Source organism: Poecilia mexicana, unplaced genomic scaffold (genome assembly GCF_051168715.1).
Source record: "Poecilia mexicana isolate PSO_F unplaced genomic scaffold, ASM5116871v1 scaffold_15, whole genome shotgun sequence".
Taxonomy (NCBI): Eukaryota; Metazoa; Chordata; class Actinopteri; order Cyprinodontiformes; family Poeciliidae; genus Poecilia; species Poecilia mexicana.
In genome coordinates, this window is record NW_028263384.1 from 21,349,137 (window position 1) to 21,374,068 (window position 24,932).

Genomic DNA, 24,932 nt, shown 5'->3' on the forward strand with positions numbered 1-24,932 from the left:
GACTGTTGCTGCCTGATCCTTTCATGACTGTCCTGACATGCTAACGGCTCAACATCCAGGCAGCAGAGATGATGTTTCACAGCAACATGTCCTGAATGTCTCCATCAGTTGTTAGCTAGCTGTGCTAATCCACCTCGTTTGCTTTTACTGCTCCTCTTTGTCTGGTCAGGCAGAAAAATTTTTTAAACTTCCTTCTTCTCTCTATGCTTCATCCTGCTATTGTTAGCATGCTAACACCAAGTTCACCGCTTGCTATTGTGTTAGAATACTGACACTGAAGAACCAAACTAATTATTTTTACGCTGTTAGCATGTGAGTGCTAATATAAGCATGCTAACATCAGTCCAGAAATTATAGAATGAAAACTATAATTACGGTCAGACCAAAATATTTACACTGTGATGATCATAGCTTGTTATAATGCTATGCTAACATGCTAAAGCTAACACCAGGGCTGAGTGCTGATGTTTAGCTTGATAACACTTGATGCAATTTAAACATTAGCACAGCATTCTAATACTGAAAGTGTTAATTTTGGGGATTTTCATTGTAAAATTTATATTCAGTCTTTTTTTTAGTCATCAGTCAAAAGTTTTTAGAGACTATTAGGAAAAACTTCTTCAATTTAAATGCAGTTTTCAGGTTTAAACTGGAGACGTGATTCATCCCATAACAGTCAGGAGTTATAAGTGATGTTTCTGTCAGTATGTTTGTGTCCCTCAGGTGTTGCTGTAGTGTAAACATCTCTCGTGTTTCAGCGCGCGCTGCACGCCTCCATGCCCTTCACGGTGTTCTGTCTGAGCGGTTTGTCTGCTGGCTGCCTGGGCCTCCTGCTGCCAGAGACCCTGAACAGACCTGCAGCCGACACTCTGGAGGAGCTGAGCAGCAGCCGGGTTCTGGAGAACAAGGTGAGGCTGCAGATCCAGAACCTTCAAAACGCTGAGGGGAAACACTAAAGCATCTTCAGGGATCCTCTCATACCCGTTTAAATCATCATCAGATCGTTTCCACACGTTGAAAACAAAAGGAAACTCCTCAGAGTTTTATCTCAAGACTCTCGTTTCTCTCTGCAGGCTCTGCTGTATGAAGATGAAAAACTGAAATCAAACCACCAGTGAAGCTCTGGTCTTCGTTTCGGTCCAGAGGGAGCGGCTGCGTCAGCGCGGCGTACCGGCCCTTTAAGACGGAGAGTCTCCGGGTCGCCGCCTGCCGGGTTCTCCTCGGTTCCTCCTCAGGTTTTTCTCTCTGGCAGGAAGTGAAGCACAAACTTTAAACATTCCTCTGGCCGTCGCTCTGAATGAAGCCAGGTCAAAGTTCACTGAACCCAGAATCAGCTGGGAAACGTGATCTGCTGGGAGCAGAGCTTTAATCTGAACCGGGTCGTGGTTCTGATCCGTTAGAGAAACTTTCTTCACTTTCAGTGAAAGTGATGATGATGATGTAACACCTGGCAGCTCAGGTGAAGATCAAGTGATGTTTAATATTTTCCATTTTATATGAATCAAGCTTTGCTGCCCCCTGGTGGCCGACAGTGAGCAGGTCAGGAACTGAACTGGATCACAGATTATTTTTAAAGCAGAGGCGATGCTGAGTCACGATGTGGAAGCTATCAGAGCGAAGCCGCAGCATGTAGTTCTGGATTCTGACCCGTTTACACGTTGAAATGTGATTCTGATGGAAACTCTGGGTTTTCACATCTTTCCTGAACTCCAGTCGATTTTTCTACCTGAACTCAGAAGAAACGCTGGCTGGTAATAACTGTGCCTCTCTGATGTTTAACACTCTAAAACTCCAAATGTCACCAAGGATTCCTGTCTGGTTTCTGGTCCAAACGTCTCAGTTCACTGGAAACGAGACAAAACTAACTTACACATAAACCTTCAGCAAGATACAGATATTAATGGCATTTTGCTGACATAAGTGAAATACTCAGCCAGAGTAACTAATTGGTTTCCATCAATATTAAGGAATTGTTTCTATATTGTGTTGGAAAGTTACTTTAATCATACTTCAAAGATATTTGCACTAGAACTAGACCGAAATACTTGGTAATATTTTGTTTTTGCTGCATTCATGTTCATCCTGAAATATTCTGAAAACGACCAATAATAGATTTATTTAGTTCCTGTTTACTTCCTGATATTCTGTAAAATGTCAGTTTTTCCAGCCAGAAATCAGCCCAACATCAGGTTTAGGGTTCAAACTATCTGAGTTTTCCTCCTGATTAAATCCTAAAACTAGAATAAAAACCTATAATTTTTGATAAAAGCCTCTAAAGACGAATTCCTGGTTCATGCTGCAGCATCTCTAACTCTCCTAGGTGAGAAAATCTCTGCACTTTAAATCTGCACATTTATGGGACCAACCCTAAATATTTTAAAGTTAATTTTGTAGTAAATTCTGATAAACTTTGACATGTTAAATCCTGATTTTTTTTTTCCAGTAAGGATGGATAAACTGCTAAATTAGTCAGTTGTTTGTTTGAATCATAAAGAAAATCACCAGAGAAGTAAAACCTGTAAATGAGTCGGATTTATGTTCATTTTAATAATAATCAAGGATTTTTAAAGGGATCGAAGCTCCTGGACTAAAAACACTAAGACATTCCTGACAGCCTTTTCTTTACTCTGTAAATACTGAGATGAATAAAATGTTACTAAATGGATGTTATTGTATCTACAGGGATCTTTGGTTTTACTTTGAGTAAAAATATTAATTTTCTCTTCCTGTGTTGTTTTTTTTTGTCTTTGTGGTTTAATGGGTAGAAAATCTTCTTCATCAGTTTAAAAATAGATAATTTCTCTACTTATCTGCCTTGGATGAATCAACATTAATCCCAAACCTCTGAATTTGTCGCAGTTTCACTGAAGCACGGTAAAGCAGGTGTCATGCTGTGGGAATCTCTGATCCTGAGGTTTTGGGTTTGTTTGAAGTCAGTGGGCTGAACCAGACCAGTAAGGAGAGCTGGGTAACCATGGTGGATGGATTTTAACTTGTGGGTCGACTCCATCCATCGTTAATGTGAAGCAGCTCAGGGATTAACGAGAAAACAAAACTAAAACCATTTTACAAAAAACGTTGAAGAAAAATACAGATACTGATGTTTATATGTTCAGCCTGAAACAAAACAGCGTTTCCATTACAAATCTGCGCAAATCTTTTCTGATTTTCACAATTGCAGTGTTTCCATTAAAAAAATGGAATTAAAATAACATGAATAAGTTTAAAGCAATAATAGACCAGCTCACTATTATGCAAAAACTTCAGGCAGGAGAAATGAAGATTTCTCTGGAGGTTAATATCCAGATAAATGCAGGAAATGAAACGGCTCAACACAGAGCGGTGGCATAAAGCTCAGGAAGCAGCTCAACCTGGAGCTCTGGGAACCAAACCAGGAAATAAAATCTCACTTCAGATCTGACTGGACGACTAACAGGAAGTGCCCCCCTATAAAGTTGAGTTGTGATCAGGCTGAAGGACATCAGGGTGGAACCTGCTGTATGTCAGAAACAAACTATTCGAGAACAAGCTGATAAACTGCAAGCACTCCGGGCCGGCCCAAGGCATAAGCAAACCAAGCTGTTGCTTAGGGCCCCGAAGTGGAGCTGATTTTTAATTTTTTTACGGACCTTAGTAGAAATCATTGTTTATATGGACAGTAAAAAAATAAATTGCTCGTTGGTGCCCCCTGGTGGCCGTGGTAGGTCATGCTTCACCAGGTGTATGAGCTGCCATGCAATGTGCAAAGAGCATCCAAACTTCCAAAGCACCAGTGGAAGATAAGTTAGCAAAACAACGTTGTAAAAAGGGACTAATCCTTCAGGGAGAGAAGACAAAAAAGACAAAAGTATGTTTTTATGTCTCTTGGTAATGTTTATCAGAAATATTTTACTGGTCAACTACTGATCTTTAAAATGTCTGACCTGCCAATTCTGATTTTAGCTGATAATTTTTTTCTGTCACATGTGACAAAGGACAGTGGTTGGTTAGAGACCGTCTGCAGAGCAGTAAGAGGATTTCTACAAAGATTTAACCTGATGGAGAAATCAGACATTTAATAACGAGATGGAACCACAGTTATCAAAATAATTTGTAGAAGATGATTTTCTTTCTTTCCTGATTTTACTTTTTGTGTTATTTAGAACATTTTGCTACAGTTGGTCAACATGAACTTAAATCTGGCCTGAAGAAGAAGTTCCAGTCTGTGTTTGAGGGAATCGCTACAGCAGGAAGTCCAACCCTTCTGAACCAGATCTACACAGAGCTCTACATCACAGAGGGAGGGACTGGAGAGGTCAATGATGAACATGAGGTCAGACAGATTGAATCAGCATCCAGGAAACCACACAGACCAGAAACAGCAATCAGACAAGAAGACATCTTTAAAGTCCCACCTGGAAGAGATCGACCAATCAGAACAGTGATGACAAAGGGAGTGGCTGGCATTGGGAAAACTGTCTTAACACAGAAGTTCACTCTGGACTGGGCTGAAGGCAAAGCCCACCAGAACATCCACTTCATATTTCCATTCACCTTCAGAGAGCTGAATGTGCTGAGAGAGAAAAAGTTCAGCTTGGTGGGACTGATTCATCACTTCTTCACTGAAACCAAAGAAATCTGCAGCTTTGAACACTTCCAGGTTCTGTTCATCTTTGATGGCCTGGATGAGAGTCGACTTCCGCTGGACTTCCACAACAAGGAGATCCTGACTGAGGCTACAGAGTCCAGCTCAGTGGATGTTCTGCTGACAAACCTCATCAGGGGGAAACTGCTTCCCTCTGCTCTCCTCTGGATAACCACACGACCTGCAGCAGCCAATCAGATCCCTCCTCAGTGTGTTGGCATGGTGACAGAGGTCAGAGGTCGGCCTGTAATTCTGCAGTAGTGATTTGTCCAGATTGTTCTTTTTTATCAGTGGTTTGATAACTGCTGTTTTCAAAGCCTGGGATAAAACACCTGAAGAGAGCCATGAGTTGCTATTTGGATCAGATCATTAGCAACAACAGGCAGGACTTTCTTAAAGAAATGTGTGGGTGGGACATCCAGACAGCAGGAACTGGAGCTTCACTGACTTATAAAAATACTACATATAAAACCTTTAGAAAACTAAAGGCTAAAAACAAATAGTCTTTTGTACAATTAGCATTTTGCCTCTTGTTTCTGACTTAGCAGTCATCTATCCCTGTGTGTTTGTATTTTGTTGTGCAGAGTAATTTTATTTAATTATGTATTTTCAACATTAAACTGTATTTTATGTTGAAACTGCCAATATTATTTGTCTGTTGTATTTTTTTTTCTTTTTCAGTGACGAGTAAACGTTTCTCTGACCTTCTAACAACTGCCTGGTTTGTTGTATCAGGGCCTTAAAATATGACAGTCGGACCTGAAAGTATCAGATTATTAAATGAAAAATGTGAAGCCCACAGTGAGGTTCAGCCAATCAGAGAGCATGCTCATGTCATGTGATCAGTCCCAGGCCTCAAACAGTAAAACCGAAACCATGAAAATGTTGAACCTCCTGTAGCGATTTAAATGAATCCATTTAGATCTGAGTCACATTAGGCAGACTTGGTGTCTTTTTCTTGTTTTTTTTCAATGAGTTATTTAGTTGAACTGTGAATGTTTCAAGCTGAAGCTCTGCAGTGGGATTGTGGGTTAAATACTACAGTCAGGACTTTATGCTCAGCAGGAAGTCTAAAAACAAACTAATGTGGTTGAAGTGATGAAGTCCATCTGCTGCTGTTAAAACACCTCCAGGATAATCTGACAGATAAAAACTGTTACCAGGCAGAACATGAAGACTTTTTATGGTTATTTCTCCTACATCACAGATGCAATCAGAGGTGAGTAGAGGAACCAAAATGTACTCAATAGCTTCAAAACAATTTTACTCAAGTAAAAGTAAAAAGTATCCATCTGAATAACTAAAGTATTTGATAAAAAAGCTACTCAAGTCAAATCAGATTTAATATTTAAAATGATGTCATCATAATCATTCTGACAAAAATGTGAAGTTATGTGTAAATTCTCATGTTTTAGACGAACAAAAATCAACATGGGAACGTTTACAACATTCAGGCAGAAGAAAGTTTTCCAAATTAGTTATTCAAAATAAAATGTATTAAATTAATACATATGGTAATGTGTGCAGAGGGTAAAACTTCCATTGATATATACAGGTTACTGTATATTCACCTGATCTCCAAATAGAAAATAACAGAACAACAAAGATTGTGTACAAACAGGAGGTCTCACTTAAACACAAACTGTGAATCTGAGACTGAATCCAGAACATTTTTGATTAAAATGTTTGATTTCATTCAGTGAAGTTACTTGCAGTTTGTAGAGTATCCATTCATTTTATTCAATTGAGAGTAGTGAGACTTCATAAAATATTATGGAAGTAAAAATAAAAAAGTAAAGTGTCATAAAAATACTCCTAAAAGTAAAAATCTTTCCAAAAGTTACTCAAGTAACTGTGAGTAGTTACTAGCAGCTCTCCTGTAGTCATCAGAAAGGTAAATATATATCAGAAACCAGAACAGGAAGCTTGGAGGGGATGTGGCTCTAAGCCGCTGTTGGTCCTTTCAGAGTGTTTCTGTCATCGTTTCAACAGTTGAGAACATGGAGGTTCGATCTGCTGCTGCTCAGGAGGATAAATACTCAAAAACGCTCAACCCAGGTGGTGAGAAAACAGCATCACCTGGAAGTACAAAGGGAACATTGTAGCTGAATATATGAAGGGCAGGGGTGAAAGTAGGGGGGTACGGTTGGGTACCCCTAAAAGATTTAGCGGGGGTCCGCAGTACCTGCAAGAGAGGGGAGCGGCTGTCAGCTGTAAAAAACAAATCAATGGGTTCTCTGAGAAGCCGTGAGTTCACCCAGCCGCGACTGATTAGTTTTTCAAGAACAATCTAAAACGCGACTTAATCAGTTAATAAATAACTTTATCCCCCATTTCATATTGTTTCTGAACTGTTCTTTACTATATCAGGGCTGCAACACGTCGATCGCAGAAGGTTTTGTACGGAGCCCCCCAGGGGACATGGGGAATTTTTTTTCTTTTGCGTTCCCTCGCAAAACTTTTGCGTTCCCTCGCAATACTTTTGCGTTCCCTCGCAAAACTTTTGCGTTCCCTCGCAAAAGGTTTTGCGTTCCCTCGCAATACTTTTGCGTTCCCTCGCAAAACTTTTGCGTTCCCTCGCAATACTTTTGCGTTCCCTCGCAAAACTTTTGCGTTCCCTCGCAAAAGGTTTTGCGTTCCCTCGCAATACTTTTGCGTTCCCTCGCAAAACTTTTGCGTTCCCTCGCAATACTTTTGCGTTCCCTCGCAAAACTTTTGCGTTCCCTCGCAAAAGGTTTTGCGTTCCCTCGCAATACTTTTGCGTTCCCTCGCAAAACTTTTGCGTTCCCTCGCAAAAGGTTTTGCGTTCCCTCGCAAAACTTTTGCGTTCCCTCGCAATAATCTACTGATCAGTTCATGCGGCATAATTGATATTATAAGCCTTTTTTACGGTGGAAGCCGTACTTTCTGCTTTAATACAAGCTTATAAGGGTTTTCCATGGACTATTGAGTTATTATCGCGGGGTAATAAGTCATCTGATTGTGTCTCTGTTGTGTTCGTGTCTGAATGGTTTAAAGTGCTGCTTTCTGTGCCGTTTCATCTGAGCTTTAACAGACATAAACATGCAGTAAATAAATCGATTTTCAATCAGTTTTTTGCACCAAAGCGTTAATAATAATAAACACGTTTTATTATTATAAAACACAGCAAACTAATGGTGGTAGACGGCCGCACTGGATTAACTCGGGGATTCTCATCTGTCCGTGTATCAATCAACTCCTAACCTCTTCTTTGTTCTGTCACAATTATCGATTTTTTAAATTTTTATTATGCTCCAAACTTTGCGAGGACTGACCCCCCAGCTCACCCGCTGCCTCACACCGAGCCAGCAGCGTCACCTTCCCATTCATACTTCATGACAGTCACTCCCACATCGACACGCCCACCATCAGGTGTCAAAGCCGCTGCTCCTGTCATATCAATAATTACTTATTTCATTCATATTGCTCTTATAGAGCCTCAGTGAAAACGTGTTCATTATTATTAACGCTTTGGTGCAAAAAACTGATTGAAAATCGATTTATTTACTGCATGTTTATGTCTGTTAAGGCTCAGATGGAACGGCACAGAAAGCAGCACTTTAAACCATTCAGACTATGAACACAATAGAGACACAATCAGATGACTTATTACCCCGCGATAATAACTCAATAGTCCATGGAAAAACCTTATAAGCTTGTATTAAAGCAGAAAGTACGGCTTCCACAGTAAAAAAGGCTTATAATATCAATTATGCCGCATGAACTGATCAGTAGATTATTGCGAGGGAACGCAAAAGTTTTGCGAGGGAACGCAAAAGTTTTGCGAGGGAACGCAAAAGTATTGCGAGGGAACGCAAAACCTTTTGCGAGGGAACGCAAAAGTTTTGCGAGGGAACGCAAATGTTTTGCGAGGGAACGCAAAAGTTTTGCGAGGGAACGCAAAAGTTTTGCGAGGGAACGCAAAAGAAAAAAATTCCCCATGTCCCCTGGGGGGCTCCGTACCGTACCGTACTCCTCTGACTGCTTATCAAAACGTTCGTAGCTTTATTAAATAACAACATTAAAAAAATCAACAAATTACCTTTGTTTGCCTTTGCCTTGGCGCGTCACAGCTGCTGTAGTTCAATAAACGACAAACTTGGACTAATTACCTCATTATTTGAGACTATATGTCATTTACAACAAACATCAAACACGGTAAATATGTTTCATTAAGTATTTAACAAACAAATGGCTTCTACTGCGATGTGAAATTAAATTAATTGTCTAATAAAAAAATAGTTTGGTGTCAGGCTCAGAGTCTGAGAGGCTTTTCCTTTATCAAACAAATTTTTTTGCCTCTTATTTAGTAGAAATATTGATGTTGATGATACTTTCTCTAAAATTAAAACCTTTTTCAACCTTAAAGCTCCACTGTTGAAAATGAGGCTCTAACATTCACAAATGACATTGAAATCCAGTCCAACATCTGGTTTGAGGTGATTCCTCTGGAACCTGTTGGAGGAAAAACATCCCAACTTCAGAAGATGAGCTTTAACCTCACAGAGCTCTGAGGTTCCTCCTGTCAGGATGAGGAGGAGCCATGTTAGGAAGATGAAGCTGCAGGATCTTCAGAACAAACAGGTCATGATGCTGGGCTGCTGATTATCCCTCTGTCTGGACACAGGATCAATAGAACCAGTTTAAAAGATAAAATGAATGGTTATATGCCAGACATGGAAAACTGGGATGACTCCATGATGTTCAGGATTTAGGTCTCCTGGCATCTCAAGGTTCAACATTGCAGCCAGTGGACTGAGGGAGGAAATACAGCTTTACTTTGTAGCAATTCAAGAGCTACCAGCTTTTATCACTTCACAAAAAACATTAATCAGCACAGAAACTCCAAAGTACACGAAGAAGCAATATATATATATATATATATATATATATATATATATATATATATATCATGTTTTCTTCAAAGTTCTGCATTTTCATAAATCTTACTGGTAGAAAGCAGATCTAAATCTTGAGAATGACCTGTGTTTTAGGTCTGCTTTATGGTTCAATAAATTAGAATATTACTGACAAGTTTAGTTATTCAGAAACCCCATCACCAAGTGATACACATTATTAATTAGACAGAGAATAATTACACATTTATTTCATTTTTGTGATAATTTTCTGTAACAGGCAGTGAAAACGTGACGTTTAAAATAAAATATTACGTCAGACAATTGAACCATCAGGTCTTCAGAGCGTACATCTGTTGTAGTTTCATAAAGTGGCCAGCAGAGGGAGGCAATCCCACACTGACCACCAGAGGGAGGCAGTTACACAGAGTGAACAGCGGGTGTCGCTGTGAGTTTATTTGGGTCAGATTGACGTCATTGTTGGGGAATGTTAAAGATGGCGCTGGACGGTCAGAGGAATGTTGCCGCAGCAACAAGCTGAAGGGATTTAATTAATCGTTCAGCCGGCACCAAGTTCCTCTTCCATCCACGGTCCGAATACTTCAGGTTCTGAACCCAAACATGAGCCCGGTAGATCCGGTCAGAGCCCGGTAACCCTGTGGTGTACCACCGGATAAAATGGTAGCCGGATCCTCGGAGAACAACAGAAGCTGCTGCGGAGTTCGGCCCACCGAGCCGGAGGATCTTACGGCCGGGGCCGACGCGTCTGTGGCGGACTGAGGGGGTCATGGAAACGCCGAAGGAGAACGGAGGCTCGGTTTCTGTGGATCTGAACGAAAACGAAGATGAGCCGGTGGGTGTGGAGGGGAAACCGGGTCCCAGGACACTGAAGGAGCGCAGCCTGACGCTGCTGACCGGTGTCAGCGGGGGTCAGGCGGCGGGCTGGACCCGGAATCCGGTAGATCTAAACGGGAAGAACGCACCCAGAGACCCGGAGATCATGCTGGTAGCTGCGGAGGACGGGTACCTGTCCGGCCCGGTGGTGTTGGGCGGTGTGAACGGGTTTTCCCTGGAAGCAGAGGAGCGGAGAGAAGCAGGAGGTCCGGCCGTTTCCTCTCCAGCTGCGCTCCAGGAGGAAGGAGACTCTTCTCCCCCCCAGGACCAGCGCTCATGTCCAGGGAAGCCGAACTGGACCTCCGCGAGTGTAAACATGTCCAACGGGGTAGCTGACAGTCCTGAGGCGGCGGTCCGGTGTCTGGGTCAGAGACTGGGTCAGTGTGAGCTGGGCTGTGAGGAGGTGAAAGTAGCTAACGGTGGTTTGCACATGATGAGCCCCGGTTCTGAGTGGCCCGGTTCCGATTACTTCCCTGTGAATAGACACTCTGACCCAGGGTTCAGGCGGAACCGCTCCCCTAGCTGGGGCGACCCCAGATCCGGTCCATTATCCACCCCGGAACCGAGCCCCGGCCCCGCGTCGCCCTGCCCGTCCAGCCCGCTGTCCGAACCCAACACCCGGCAGGAGGACGAGGAGCCGCTCGGTGACCCGGATGTTCCCGCCAGGCCGCAGAGTCTGAGGACTAACCCCGCAGCCAGCGTGTCCCGCAGCTGTGACGCCACCCCGCTGTCCCCTGATGAGGACAGGGGCTTCAACTTTGACCCCGAGGCGGGTCGGAGGCAGAGCGCCCCGGACAAGCTGAGCGAGGAGACCGGGGGTTCGGAGCTCAAAGTGATGCCCAAAAGGTTCGGCATCGCTGACTTCTTCACCAGGTAAGGGTCCGGGTTTACCTTTAACCCCTCCAGCAACCAGGTCCAGTTCCACCTTTTGAAGGTTTGACTTCCAAGCAGCACTAAAGGTCATTGCTAACAGAGCTGGTTGTTCACAGAGAGCCAAGTGTTTTCATGGAAAGTTCAGTGGAAGGAAAAAATGTAGTAAAAAAATATGCAAAACAAAACTTCCCCTTCAAAAGGTAGACTAGTGAGAACATCTAGATCCACTATGCTCAGATGGATCCTAAGCATGGGCTTCAAGAGTCTGATCTGGGCTGAGGAGAACCAGAACCAGAACTGGATCACTACCGTATTTTCCGCACTATAAGGTGCACTGTCGGCTTTTGAGGAAATTGAAGGTTTTTAGGTGCGGAAAATACGGTACTCAGAGGTCCAGAGTTATACAGTTTTAATTTCAGAGTTCCTGAATCTGCAGGACCAGAATTCATGTTACTTCACCACTAGCAGTGATGATCTGGGTCGCCAGGTCGTCTGCTGGTTCTGGTCCACCGGGCTTTCAGAAGTCAGGATGAGAGACACCAGAACCGATGATGCAGACGACCTGAAGGCAGCTAACAGAGCAATCTGATGTTCCAGAACCTCAGCAGAACCACGCCACGCTGCATTGATGCAGGAATTCATGCAAAAGGAGCCCAGACCCGGTTCTGCACTCACGGTTCTGGACTGAAATCATCAGATCCACCTGGAGAAAGTCCAGGTTCTGTTCTGCATGTAATATTCATTCAAGTTCTGCATTAAAAGAACCTTTATTGTTGATTTGGACCAGAACTTTGTGATTTGATCCAGACCATCTGACCGAACAGAACCGTCCGCTCTGCTCCAGGTCCGATCACATGTTCTCTGCTCCTCAGCAGCTCACAGTCATGGGATCATGAAGACCAGAACCGACCCGACCCGTTCATGTATCTGTGATGAAAACCTTCCTCTGAGCTTCAGCACCTCAAGGTTCTGTCAGAACAATCCGGTCCAGACAGAGAGGGCGGTTCTGGTCGTCATCTGGGTTCTGTCTGGAGTTCAGTTCTGGCTTTTTTGCTCATGATTAAATCAAAACATTGATTGGTAAATAAAAGAAAGCTGCAGAACTTTAGTTCACTCTCTTGGTTCTGGTACCACTTTGATAAATAAATCATTTTAGTGACGTTTTATTTTCATGTTGATTCGTCCAGAACCAGAACAAGCTTCATTTATTCAGAGAACTGCAGGTTCGGAGCAGCTGGTAGCTCCAGAACCTGATGGTTCTGCAGACCTGGACCGGCAGGTGTGGAGTTAAATCTCCATCTGCTGGAGCGGTGCTGCTGGTTTGGACCCGGGCCAGAGCAGCTGGCTGGAATTTCACACAGAGCCGCAGGAAATCCAGGCAGACAGAGGAATGAAGGCTCAGGGAGTCCAGGAGCTCCGGTTCTGATCCGACTAACACACAGCAGCGTCTGGGTTTTAGCTTGGTGGAGCCGGTTCTGTTGGTGTCCAGTTAAACCACTTCTGGTTCTGAGTGGGACCAGCTGTCATTCCACTCAGTAACAACTGACTCAGTGAGTTCAACTTCCTGTTTCTGATCCGGTTCTGTTTCACTTGTTGCATCACAGCCACATGTGGAACAATGGAGAGGAATACTTGGTTCTGTTTGGGCCCGGTTCTGCCCGGTTGGTGCTGCGCCGGCTTCACTCTGAAACAGACGCTGCTGGAGTCTAATTAAAGTACAGCAGGGTTCATATTGACATCACTAAAGCAACGGTTGGTTTCTGTCAGGCTCTGCTTTCACTTCTCTTAATGCAGGGGTGTCAAAGTGAGGGTCGGGGGCCATTTGTGGCCCTTGGATTAGTTTTGTGTGGCCCCAGTACGCAATGTAAGAATGGCACAAATTTAGCCCTGTCATAATAAGTTGTATCACAAACATCTAGCAAGATTTTACTCAAAAACAGACTTGGCCATGCCCTTCCATTATATTTAACTAAATACAGCAAAGTTTGTAGAAGAAACTAAAAACATTTTATAGACTTAAAAAAATGGAAAAATAATTAGCTCAAAAAGTTAAATGATTGTAAAAGTTAAGACAGACAAAATATTACATGTTTTATTTATTGCTGTGCAGGTAAAAGAAAAATAATTCGCAATAATAATTTTGTGTTTTTAATTGGGGGGAAAAAAGGAAACTTTTTTTTTCTGAATATTTTCAACATGGGGATTTTGGCCCTCGGTGTAAGGGCCACTGTCTTAAAGCTTCGTCCTCGCATAGCAGTGAAGGGAAGCAGATAAAAATCTCATATATGCTAAAGCTAACTGATCAGTTCTGGTTCTGTTTTCAATTGTAAAGATGATGATGTTCTGGATCCACTGGAGGCAAAGCGTCTTTGTTTACATCATCAGCTAATGCTAACTCTTTGTGAGCACACCTGAATCAGTGCTTCAAATCGACCCCAGGTCGTGTGAATGCTTGAAAATCACCAACAGATGTTAGATTAATAAATGTCAGCTGAAATCCTGAGTAGAAAACTTCTGGACTCTTTTTGTTTCCCGAAGTTGTTTCTCCAGAACGATCTCACTAATTGGTTCGTTAGGGTCACATGACTCCCTCAGTTCAGCCTTTGGGTCGTCGTCTCCTGGAAACCCAAACAGGTTCATACTGACTCCAACGTGTTGGGGTCACATCTAAAGGTCAAGATGGTTCAGATCCACCTGGGGAGACGAGTCCAGCTGCGCTGTAGGTGTTAGAAAGATGGAACCAGAAACGCCTGATCAGTGTAGATGTATCACTCTGAGTTGTTTCCTGACGGAAACGTCTGAGTGTTGAACTTTCTGGTGAGCAGAAACCGTTTCCATGGAGACGTTAAGAGTCGTTGTTCATAAATCCTCCTGGTTTCTCCTCTTCATGCCTCCTGTCAGCTGACCTGGACTTTTCCACTGAAGAGAATGTAAAAGTGTTGATCTCACTGCTTTTTCACTCATTTTTCCACTAACGTTAACATCGGTGCAGAAACTGCTGCTGCTGCACAAATACGGCCCCCTGTTTGTAACCGCAGTCATTGCTTAACTTTTCTTTAAGGAACTGAAACGATTTTCTGTAGTTTTGTTTAGTCTGACATCAACAGTGATGCCTGTTCTGTTCATGAAACGACCAACAGATTGACATGTTGACTATAGAAAAGTGCCATTTCTAATTCTTGCTTTATCCATTTTAGCAGCTTTTAATTGTTTTATCATCATTCAGAAGAAGGTTATGTGTAAAACCTTCAGAAATTGAAACGGATCATTTTGAGATATTTTCTCAAGTCGAGTTTGTTCTGCTGTTCATCAGTTTAACACTTTAATTTGCTAAAGTCTCCTCTGACTTTTGTTTTCCATTAAAACAGCTGCTTGTGAACCACAGGATGACTCAGTTGGTATATTAAAAACACTGCAACATTTTAATGTTGCTTTGTTCAAAAGAGAACATTTAACAAGAACAAATGATAAAATATAGTTTTTAAAAAGCAAATTCTACAAAATAAGTTGAGGTTTATTAGGTCCTAACCTGATCTTCAATTTCTTGGTCCAAACAGGCTAGCTAAATGCTAACCCAGCTTTACCAGCTAATGATGACATGCTAATCGCTGATCATTTTTCTTTGGTTAATTAGGAAACAAGCTGCTGTTTATTAAGTCGCCTAAATTGAAAGATTAACAGAATTTGTTGTAAAACTTTTTTATCAAAACAATAAAGTTAGCTTGTTGGCATCAGACAGCGTCAAAACAGATGTTGGTTTTGGATATTTTGTTGCTGGAATAGAATAATATTAGAAATACAATGTACTGGTGAATATTTAGGTCAGAGTATTATTTAATGGAGCCAGATGGTTATAGATGGTATTTAGAGAACACGTTTCCAGTTAAAAACAGATAACCAGGTCCTTGCTGTAATGGTTTGATGTTTCCTGTGGGACTGATTGACTCAGAGATCAAATCACTGGAAACATAATTAACTGAAGACAAACGGAGCCGACTGCTGAGTTACTGCTTGAATGTTTTTCATTGTTCAAATTAAATCAACTTTAATAACAGTTTCCTTCTTTCCTTCAGGAGCCTGTTTTCTAGAAAACCCAAAGAGTCCAAGGCAGTGTCCCACAATGCAACAGGATGGCGACTGTTCAGCAAGTCAGAGACCAGAGAGGAGGACCAGAGCGGAGAGGCGGCCATGACACCTCAGCAGGTTCGTCTGGACTCTAATAAACTCAATCAATCAATCAATCAATCAAATTTTATTTGTATAGCACATTTCAGCAGCAAGGCATTTCAAAGTGCTTTACATAATTTTAAACAGTGAGAAAGAAAAAGAAAGTAATAAAAAGATAAAAAGAAAAGATAAAATCACAGCCTAACAGGACAAGGCCTCCAGCCTTGCAGCACCAGGCTCCGTCCGCCTGTTTCGCGAAAATTTTGCGCTAGGACTTTCGCTGTCCTACGCGGATTTTGTGCATTAATTGGTTACCTGTTAGTCTAGAATTTACAGGGTTTTATATACGCGCAATGACTCCCAGTCACTCGCAAATACATAGAAGGCATCAATTGCCATAAGCAACTGTAAACAGGTGGGTTTTAAGTTGAGATTTAAAGGCACCCAGTGTTTCAGCTGTTTTACAGTTTTCTGGAAGTTTGTTCCAAATCCGTGGTGCATAGAAATTGAATGCTGCTTCTCCTCGTTTGGTTCTGGTTCTGGATGCAGAGCAGAACCAGAACCAGAAGATCTGAGGGGTCTAGACGGTTGGTACAGCAATAACAGATCTTTAATGTATTGTGGTGCTAAACCGTTCAGTGATTTATAAACTAACAACAGTATTTTAAAGTCTATCCTCTGAGCTACAGGGAGCCAGTGTAGGGACCTTAAAACTGGTGTTATGTGCTCTATCTTCCTGGTTCTAGTGAGAACGCGAGCAGCAGCGTTCTGGATCAGCTGCAGCTGTTTGATTGATTTATTAGTCAGACCTGTGAAGATGCTGTTGCAGTAATCAATACGGCTAAAGATAAACGCATGGATGAGTTTCTCTAGATCCTGCTGAGACATTAGTCCTCTAATCCTGGAGATGTTCTTCAGGTGATAGAAGGCCGACTTTGTGACTGTCTTTATGTGGCTCTGAAGGTTCAGGTCAGAGTCCATCACTACTCCCAGGTTTCGGGCCTGATCCCTGGTTTTTAGTTGTAATAACTGAAGCTGAGCATTGACTCTAGTTCGCTCTTCTTTCGGTCCAAAGATAATAACTTCAGTTTTGTTTCTGTTCAGCTGGAGAAAGTTTTGGCCCATCCACACATTTATCTGATCTAAGCATCTATTCAGTGATTGGATGGGTTCAGAGTCACCTGGTGACATCGTGATGTAGAGCTGTGTATCATCCGCATAGTTATGGTAGCTAATCCTATTTCCTGCTATAACCTGAGCCAGTGGGAGCATATAAATATTGAAAAGAAGGGGTCCTAGGATTGAGCCTTGGGGTACCCCACATGTGACCTTTGACCTCTCTGATGAGAAGTTTCCAATTGAAACAAAGAAATCCCTGTTCTTTATGTAAGATTCAAACCAGTTGAGCACTGGACCAGAGAGTCCGACCCAACTCTCCAGTCGATTCAGTAAAATGTCATGGTCAACAGTGTCGAAAGCTGCACTGAGGTCCAACAGAACCAGCACTGTGGTTCTCCCACAGTCTGTGTTTATATGGATGTCATTGAACACTTTTACAAGGGCCGTCTCCGTGCTGTGGTGAGCACGAAAACCAGACTGGAAGGAGTCAAAGCGATTCATTATTGTTAAGAAGTTATTTAATTGTTTAAAAACTGCTTTTTCAATAACTTTGCTGATGAATGGGAGGTTGGAGATCGGCCTGTAATTCTGCAGTAGTGATTTGTCTAGATTGTTCTTTTTTATCAGTGGTTTGATAACTGCTGTTTTCAAAGTCTGGGGGAAAACACCTGAAGAGAGCGATGAGTTTACTATATGGAGCAGATCATTAGCAACGACAGGCAGGACTTTCTTAAAGAAATGTGTGGGTAGGACATCCAGACAGCAGGAACTGGAGCTTAATTGACTTATAATTTCTTCTAGGGTTTTATAATGAAGTAGTTGAAATTGGGTCATTTTTACTGCCTTTGTTTTGTTTGGGCACAGCATTGGTACTGGCTTTGGAGTGGATGTGCAGATTAATCCTCTGATCTTTTGAATTTTCTCTGAAAAGAAACTGGAAAACTTGTTGCAGGCGGCATTAGATTGAAGTTCAGGTGGCAGCATCACAGGAGGATTTGTGAGCCTGTCAACAGTAGCAAATAAAGCTCGGGCGTTGTTAGTGTTTTTGTTTATGACATCTGCAAAGAAAGCCTCTCTTGCAAGTTTTAGTGTTGTGTGATAGTTACGTAGTCTTTCCTTGTAGATGTCATAATAAACGTGTAGTTGAGTTTTACGCCATCGCCAACTCGTCTGATTTAAACATTTAAATTTAAATGTCTGAAACTAATGTGCTCATCTCATAGAAAAAACTTTATTATTCATGTTTCCATTCCTTCACCCAGCATTGAATCAGGTTTCCTGTTATTTAGTCTCTTTCTTTATGAAAACCCACCTTCCGGTGTCCCACTGAGCAGACGCTGAGCAGGTGCTGAGCAGACGCTGAGCAGACGCTGAGCAGGCGCTGAGCAGGCGCTGAGCAGGAGCTGAGCAGGAGCTGAGCAGGCGCTGAGCAGGCGCTGAGCAGACGCTGAGCAGGCGCTGAGCAGACACTGAGCAGACACTGAGCAGGAGCTGAGCAGACGCTGAGCAGGCGCTGAGCAGGCGCTGAGCAGGCGCTGAGCAGACGCTGAGCAGGCGCTGAGCAGACGCTGAGCAGACGCTGAGCAGGAGCTGAGCAGGAGCTGAGCAGGCGCTGAGCAGGCGCCGAGCAGACGCCGAGCAGACGCCGAGCAGACGCCGAGCAGACGCCGAGCAGACGCCGAGCAGACGCCGAGCAGACGCCGAGCAGACGCCGAGCAGACGCCGAGCCAATTATCCAATCCCACAGCATGATACCGCCTCAACAAAACCAAACCAGGGCAGAAACTTAGTTTGGAACATCGTCACACTGCAAAAACACAAAATCTATCCAAATATTTTGGTGCAGTTTGTGGTGCAAATATCTTATTACACTTTAAAAATACAAAACTAACTTGCTAGTAACCTTTCAGCAGCGTATAGATGTTTGTTTTAAGTCAATAATTCCTTAATATTGATGAAAAAGTATAGTAATAAGGGAAATAATCTGCCAGGGGAACAAGACATTTTTACCATTTTATAAGTTAAAATGTCTTGGCTAAGTCTAAGTTATATTCACTTATAACTTAAGTTTTTATTATTAATGCTAAAATAAAATATAATATAGTATCCTTTATTGATCTCAAGGGGAAATTACTTATTAGTTGACAAGCTCCTCCATCCATGGTGTTAAATATTAATAACACAAATATAACCATAAGCTATAAAATTCATAAAATATATATAATGGAGTGATGTAAGTAATTAATTAATTTAGTAAAATAATAAGTAGAAAAAATGAAAGAGGAATTATTGACTTAAAACAAGCTCCTATATTGTGCTGAAAAATTACTTTTAAATTAGTTTTTTCTTATTTCAGATGTTTCTAGATATTTGCACTAGAAACTTTCTCAGAATCCTTGTCTTGATTTTGTGTTTTTGCAGTGCAGTTCTAAGGTTTGGTCCTGATTTTGGCCCAGATGCAGCAGTAAATCCACAGCTGGATTTTATTAGCAGTGGAACAACAACACCAAACCAGTTTCCCATAGAAACCAGTTTGCTGCTGGTTTTTCTTCCGGACCACCTGTTGTCCGGTCCGGTCCGGTCCGGTTCGGTTCTCGCCTGTTTTCACGGCTCAACTGGGTCTGTAAATGGGTTTCGTGGGGGTGTTGGTGGTTGCTAAGCGACCGGCACACGGAGGCGGCTGTAGATGAAGCTGATCATAACAACAACGCTCCACCCTCTCTCTCTCCGTGCTGGGTTGGTGTTTAGGGGCGATCAGCAGCAACATGGCCGCTCCCTCAGAGCGCTGCGCCCGCCGCGACTCTTCCTGCTGCTCAGACCGTCTGGCAGCTGCTGCTGTTTCTGCTCAGGTCACATGACTCAGGGAAAGCAGACGCCACATGTGGCTTGGCTGAGAGGGGCTGACACGTCAGGAGGAAGAGGAGGAGGAAGATGAGGAGGAAGAGGAAGATGGCGGCGGTCCCAGTTGCCACGGCGTTCCCAGATGTGATTACAGGACAGACAGATGTTTTCTACTCCAGGGATGAAATAGAAACAGCTGAGACTCTGAGTCTGGTTGGTGGGAATTTACTGAGAGGGAACTGATGACTGGACCTAAAGCTTGGCCGGGTTCTGCTGAGTAGAACCGGGTCAGAACCAACCAGACTCTGATCATGGAGGCCTTTTATTGGAGAATAATGGAAGTGTAAATTCTGACACGTTGCCACAAATATTTAGACACAATGTCCAACAACAAAGGACAAAATGAAGGAAAAATGGAAAAGAGAAAAGAGGAGAAAATAAAGACAAAAGGAGAAAAAGTAGAACTGGAAAAAAGAGGAAAAATGACAAGAGAAAACATTGGAAAAACAAAGCAAAAGAAAAAATGAAAAAAGCAGGAAAGAAAAGAAAAAGGGAGGAATTTAATAAGGAAAATAGGAGAAGAAAGGATAAAGGAAGGGGACAAAAAATTTAAAAAGAAAAAAGAGGAGAATATCAAGGAAAGAGAGAAAGGGAGAAAGTGGGGAAAAAGACAAGATGAAGAAACAAATTATAAAAAAGAAAAACAGGAAAAAACAAAAAGGATGAACAATTAGAAAATAGAAAAAGGAGAGAAAAAAAAGCAGAAAAATAGAGGAGGGGGGAATAAGGAAAAAAAGGTGAGGTTGATTATTGGAAGCAGGTGAGACGGTTCATTTCTAATCACTTGTTGCAGAAAAAGGTCTTCAGGCGTTAAACTATGTGGAAGGACGATCTCTCCTTTATTTCCTGGGATTCCTGATCTGGACCTGGACCGGGTCTGAGTTCTGCTGGTCAGATGAACAGCCAGTCAGTCTGATCCTGTCCTCCTCTGTCTCCCCCTGCTGGCCGGAGGTGGAAGCGGCGATATGAAAGGATTCTGTTGTTGGTGTGCAGCTGTCCTCGTCTGAATCAGTCCTTCATTGTTCCGCTACAGACGCGTCCATTCATCAGGAGCTGGACGTGTCCTCATCAGCATGCAGGGACGCTCTGGTGTCTCCGTCCAGAACCGTTTGGGTTTCAGCTCCTGTCTGTCTGTCCTCAGCAGGAGGACGAGGACTCGCCGTGTCCACAGCGCCCCCCGGCGGCAGGGAGGAGGAAGAACCTGGAGTTTGAGCCTTTGTCCACCACCGCTCTGATTCTGGAGGACCGGCCGTCGTGAGTCCCGCCAAAACCGTCCCGGGTCGCCATGACGACGGTCTGGCCAGCTGACTGTCCTCTGTCTGTCCCCAGGAACCTGCCGGCCAAGTCCCTGGAGGAGACGCAGAGACACAAGCTGGAGTACGAGGAGATGGTGGCAGGAGCCAAGAGGAGAGGTGACCTCTGACCCCCAGGACGCTCTGGTGCAGCGCCCTGACCTCTGACCCCCAGGACGCTCTGGTGCAGCGCCCTGACCTCTGACCTCTTGTCTCCAGAGATGAAGGACGCTCAGAAGAAGAAGCGCCAGATGAAGGAGAGACACCGGCAGGAGGACAGCATCTCCAACGCCATGGTGGTCTGGAACACCGAGATCCTGCCGCACTGGGACGCCATGTAGGTTCTCCGGGGTCAGGGGTCAGTGGGGTCAGGGGTCAGCAGCTCACCCTGTGTGTGTTCAGGAAGGGGACGAGGCGCGTCCGGGACCTCTGGTGGCAGGGCCTTCCTCCTGGAGTCCGAGGACGAGTCTGGAGCCTGGCCATCGGCAACGAGCTCAACATCACAGCAGGTACCGACCCGGCTCTGGGTCTGGGTTCTGTTTGCTCCTCTCTGGTTCTGGGTCTCTAAGGCCCGGTTCTGGTTGTCTCTGTAGAACTGTATGAGATCTTCCTGTCCAGAGCCAAGGAGAAGTGGAGGAGCTACAGCGAGACAAGCTCGGTCAACGACAACGAGAGCGGTATCGGTCCTGGTTCTGAAGGTTCTGTTCTGACCTGGGTTGGCGGGTCGGCTCATCCCGGTTTGTTCTGTTTCTCTGCAGACGGAGGAGCGTCTCTGGCGGACCGGGAGTCCAGTCTGGACCTCATCAAGCTGGACATCTCCAGAACCTTCCCGTCTCTCTTCATCTTCCAGAAGGTACCGGACCTGCAGCGGCGCCGCCGGGCCCGGTTCGCTCTGACCCGTTTGTGTTCTGTCCGCAGGGCGGGCCGTACCACGACCTGCTGCACAGCGTGCTGGGAGCCTACACCTGCTACCGACCTGACATCGGCTACGTGAGTCCGCCCTTCGGAACCGGCCCGGATCGGTTCTGACGGGCTCCACGGCCGCTCTGTGTGTCCCGACCCAGTCCAACCCGGTTCTGTGTGTTGCAGGTCCAGGGCATGTCGTTCATCGCCGCCGTGTTGATCCTGAACCTGGAGGAAGCCGAAGCCTTCATCACCTTCGCCAACCTCCTCAACAAGCCGTGTCAGATGGCCTTTTTCAGGGTGGACCACGAGCTGGTGAGGAGACGGTTACCATGGAGACCACCAGAGCGACACCAGAGCATCACGAGAACCCCAGCAGAACCACAGCAGAACCTCGCTGACCCGTCTCTCTCTGTCCCTCCAGATGCTGAAGTATTTCACCGCCTTCGAGATTTTCTTTGAGGAGAATCTTCCTCGACTCTTCAGCCACTTCCAGACCAACAGCCTGACCCCTGACCTCTACCTGATCGACTGGTGAGGGCTTTGATTTTCAGTAAATATACTTGTATATACATTTATTTGCTTTTTCAAATTAAAAAAAATATATAAAATGTTATTTTCTAAAACTTTTTAATACATATTTTTCAAAAAAGTTTTGAAATATTTTTAACATTTTAAAAATATATTAAAACTTTTTTCAATCTAGTTTTTAAACATTTTTTTAAAATATATTTTTTCAACTTGCCCTAAAATATCTTTTCTTTCAAAAACTGTTTTTGAGACAGTATATTTTTCCAGAACAAAAGAATATTTAAAATGATATATTATTGAAATATATAATAAACCTTTATAAAAGAATAAAATTGAAAATGAAATGATTATTATTTTTAATGTGTATAATTTTTCCCTGCCTGCTCCGTCCAGGATCTTCACGCTGTACAGTAAGTCTCTCCCGCTGGACGTGGCGTGCCGGGTTTGGGACGTGTTCTGCCGGGACGGCGAGGAGAGCCTGTTCCGGACCGGCCTGGGGATCCTGCGCCTCTTCGAGGACGTCCTGCTGCAGATGGACTTCATCCACATCGCCCAGTTCCTCACGCGTCTCCCCGACGACCTGCAGCCGCACACGCTGTTCACCGCCATGGCCAACACGCACATGATCAGCCGGAACCGCCGCTGGGCCCAGGTCCGCTCCCACTCCCGCAGAATCACTCCGGAGCCACTTCCTGTGTAACTTCCTGCTTCCTGTCTGCAGGTGTTCTCCGCTGTGATGAAGGACGGGAACGTCAGAGAGGCGGAGAAGTCCGGAAGCCCGGCTCTGAGGAGCTAACGCCGCCCCAACATGGAGCCGAGAGACAGCTGGACTTCCTGGTGCTCCCTCTGCTGGCCGGGAGGGGAACCGCTCCAGAACCTCTCCGGTCCAGTTCCTCTCCACTTCCTGGATCAGCTGAAGCAGTATTTATCCCAGATGAAGGATTCAGACGTGTCAGAATGTGCTGCATGCTTCCTCTGGATCCAGATTTCCTTTCAGCACTTTATTCCTGCAGAACCCAGCGGAACCGATCCAACGGGCCGCTCTGGTTCTGTTTACCCGCCTGCTGGTCGCCTTCCAGGAGTAAAACTGTGAGCTCCTCCTGCACCAGCACCCAGAGGTCAGCAGCAGGGTTGACCCTGAGATCATGTGACTCAGCGACGATGAAGAAGCAGAAGTACTGAGGAAGAGCGACAGGAAGCTGAAGTTACACCTTTTAGTCATAAATATCGTTAAAAACCCAAACGGACCCGACCCAGGAGCTCTGATGGTTTTAGTCCCATCAGCAGGTCAGATGCTGAAAAATCCGATTTTTTTACCGTTCATTAAACGCATCACATTCCGTGGTGCCCAACATTCCCACCGAGTCCAAAACACTCCTACCTCTCCTGGTCCTGGTTCTGGTCCCGGTTCTGGTCAGGTTTCTGTTTCTGGTCCTGGTCCCAGTTTTGGTTCTGTTCCCGGATGTGGTTCTGTTTCTGGTTCTGGTTCTGGTCCTGGTCCTGGTCCTGGTCTTGGTCCTGGTTCTGGTTCTGGTCGGCACTGTGGTTCCTCTCCGGTCCGTTTCCTCCGTGGTTCCTTTTCGCTCTCTGAACCCAAACGTCGGCCGGGTTTCATCACCTCCACGGTCCGACCCGACGCTGGGAACAGGGTGGACCCGATCGGACCAGCAGAACCGCCGGACCCGACTGTGAGGAATGTTAGAATCCAAGGTGAAGATCCAAACCGATTCCTGTTCACATTAAAACACATCCTCACATGTTGACCTTTGACCTTTTCACACCTGGGGAGCATCAGAGGAAGAGTTGATGTTTCCAGGAACATGTCGGTGGTTCTGGTTCTGGTTCCGTTTGGAGGCACAGAACCCAGAACCTAGTTGCTCAACACTAGAAGCTTCAGGCAGGAAGTGGTTCTTTCAAAATAAAACTCGACCAAAGTGTGAATCTTTACGTATCAGAATCTGGATCGACCCGCTTCGTGTTGGTTCCGGATGAAGCTTTGGGTACAACACTAACCCGACCGGACGGACCTTCGGTACCGGCAGCAGACGCTCCGACGTTAAAGTATTAAACTGCTTCCTGATCCAAACGCTGTAAATTATTAAATTATTCAAATGAAACTAAAATGGATTAAAAACTACAAAGATTTTCTACCAGTTTGGAAAATAACCGATCCGGTTCTGGTTCTGGTCTCTGCTTGTGTTTCACTAACCGGATCCACTTTCTCTCCCACGTCGACGTCAAACTGAACTTATTCCATCAACATGTTTTATTATTTAAACGTTTCAGCTGTTTTATATTTTACTCTTATTTAGCTTCTCTGTTTCACTTCAGTGTTTTTTCCCATAATGCCTTACAGTTGATGTAAATAAACTGTAAAAATGTTCTTTTTCATATGACGCCACTAGTCTGATGTGTAAATAAATATCTAAGCAATCTGACTCTGGACTGGCCTCCATCAGCCAAAACATTATGACCACCAACATTCCCACTTGGGTTCACAAATACTTCATTACAGGTCTTCATAAAATAAAGTAAAAATGGTTCTGCTCTCTTTGGTTTAGTAAATGTAAATGTTGCCCAACTAAAATATGAATTAAATTATGTTTATTAATACAACACAAAAGTCATTTTAATACAATCCCAAACAGTTCAGTAATTAAAGTAGTTGAAAACGTTTCTATCAAAGGAAACCCAGCAGCGCTAACTCCTCCTGGACCAGCAGGGGGCGACATCTGACAACGGCTTGTGACT

The 24,932-nt window shown here is 44.0% G+C and overlaps 2 protein-coding genes across 3 annotated transcripts in view; both read left to right on the forward strand.

Moving 5' to 3' along the window:
• slc22a15 (solute carrier family 22 member 15) overlaps positions 1-2,721 on the forward strand; it is a 14,774-nt gene extending 12,053 nt beyond the window's left edge. Inside the window, exons 12-13 of the mRNA XM_014984219.2 lie at positions 759-908; positions 1,074-2,721. Coding sequence (XP_014839705.2) covers positions 759-908; positions 1,074-1,118 — 195 coding nt within the window. The 3' untranslated portion in view covers positions 1,119-2,721. The remainder of the gene's footprint in view (positions 1-758; positions 909-1,073) is intronic.
• A 7,273-nt stretch (positions 2,722-9,994) lies between these two features.
• tbc1d12a (TBC1 domain family, member 12a) lies at positions 9,995-24,619 on the forward strand. Of its 2 annotated transcripts, none has more exons than XM_015012129.2 (13): positions 9,995-11,268; positions 15,342-15,471; positions 20,597-20,709; positions 20,785-20,867; positions 20,967-21,084; positions 21,150-21,256; positions 21,341-21,424; positions 21,506-21,600; positions 21,666-21,737; positions 21,837-21,965; positions 22,075-22,184; positions 22,575-22,833; positions 22,903-24,619. In XM_015012129.2, exons 1-13 carry the CDS (start codon positions 10,289-10,291, stop codon positions 22,975-22,977), a joined length of 2,355 nt encoding a protein of 784 aa, XP_014867615.2. In that variant the 5' UTR covers positions 9,995-10,288; the 3' UTR covers positions 22,978-24,619. The 2 variants fall into 2 exon arrangements, with proteins under 2 accessions (XP_014867615.2, XP_014867617.2); XM_015012131.2 differs by having other exon boundaries at positions 20,600-20,709.
• Positions 24,620-24,932: the final 313 nt, after the last annotated feature.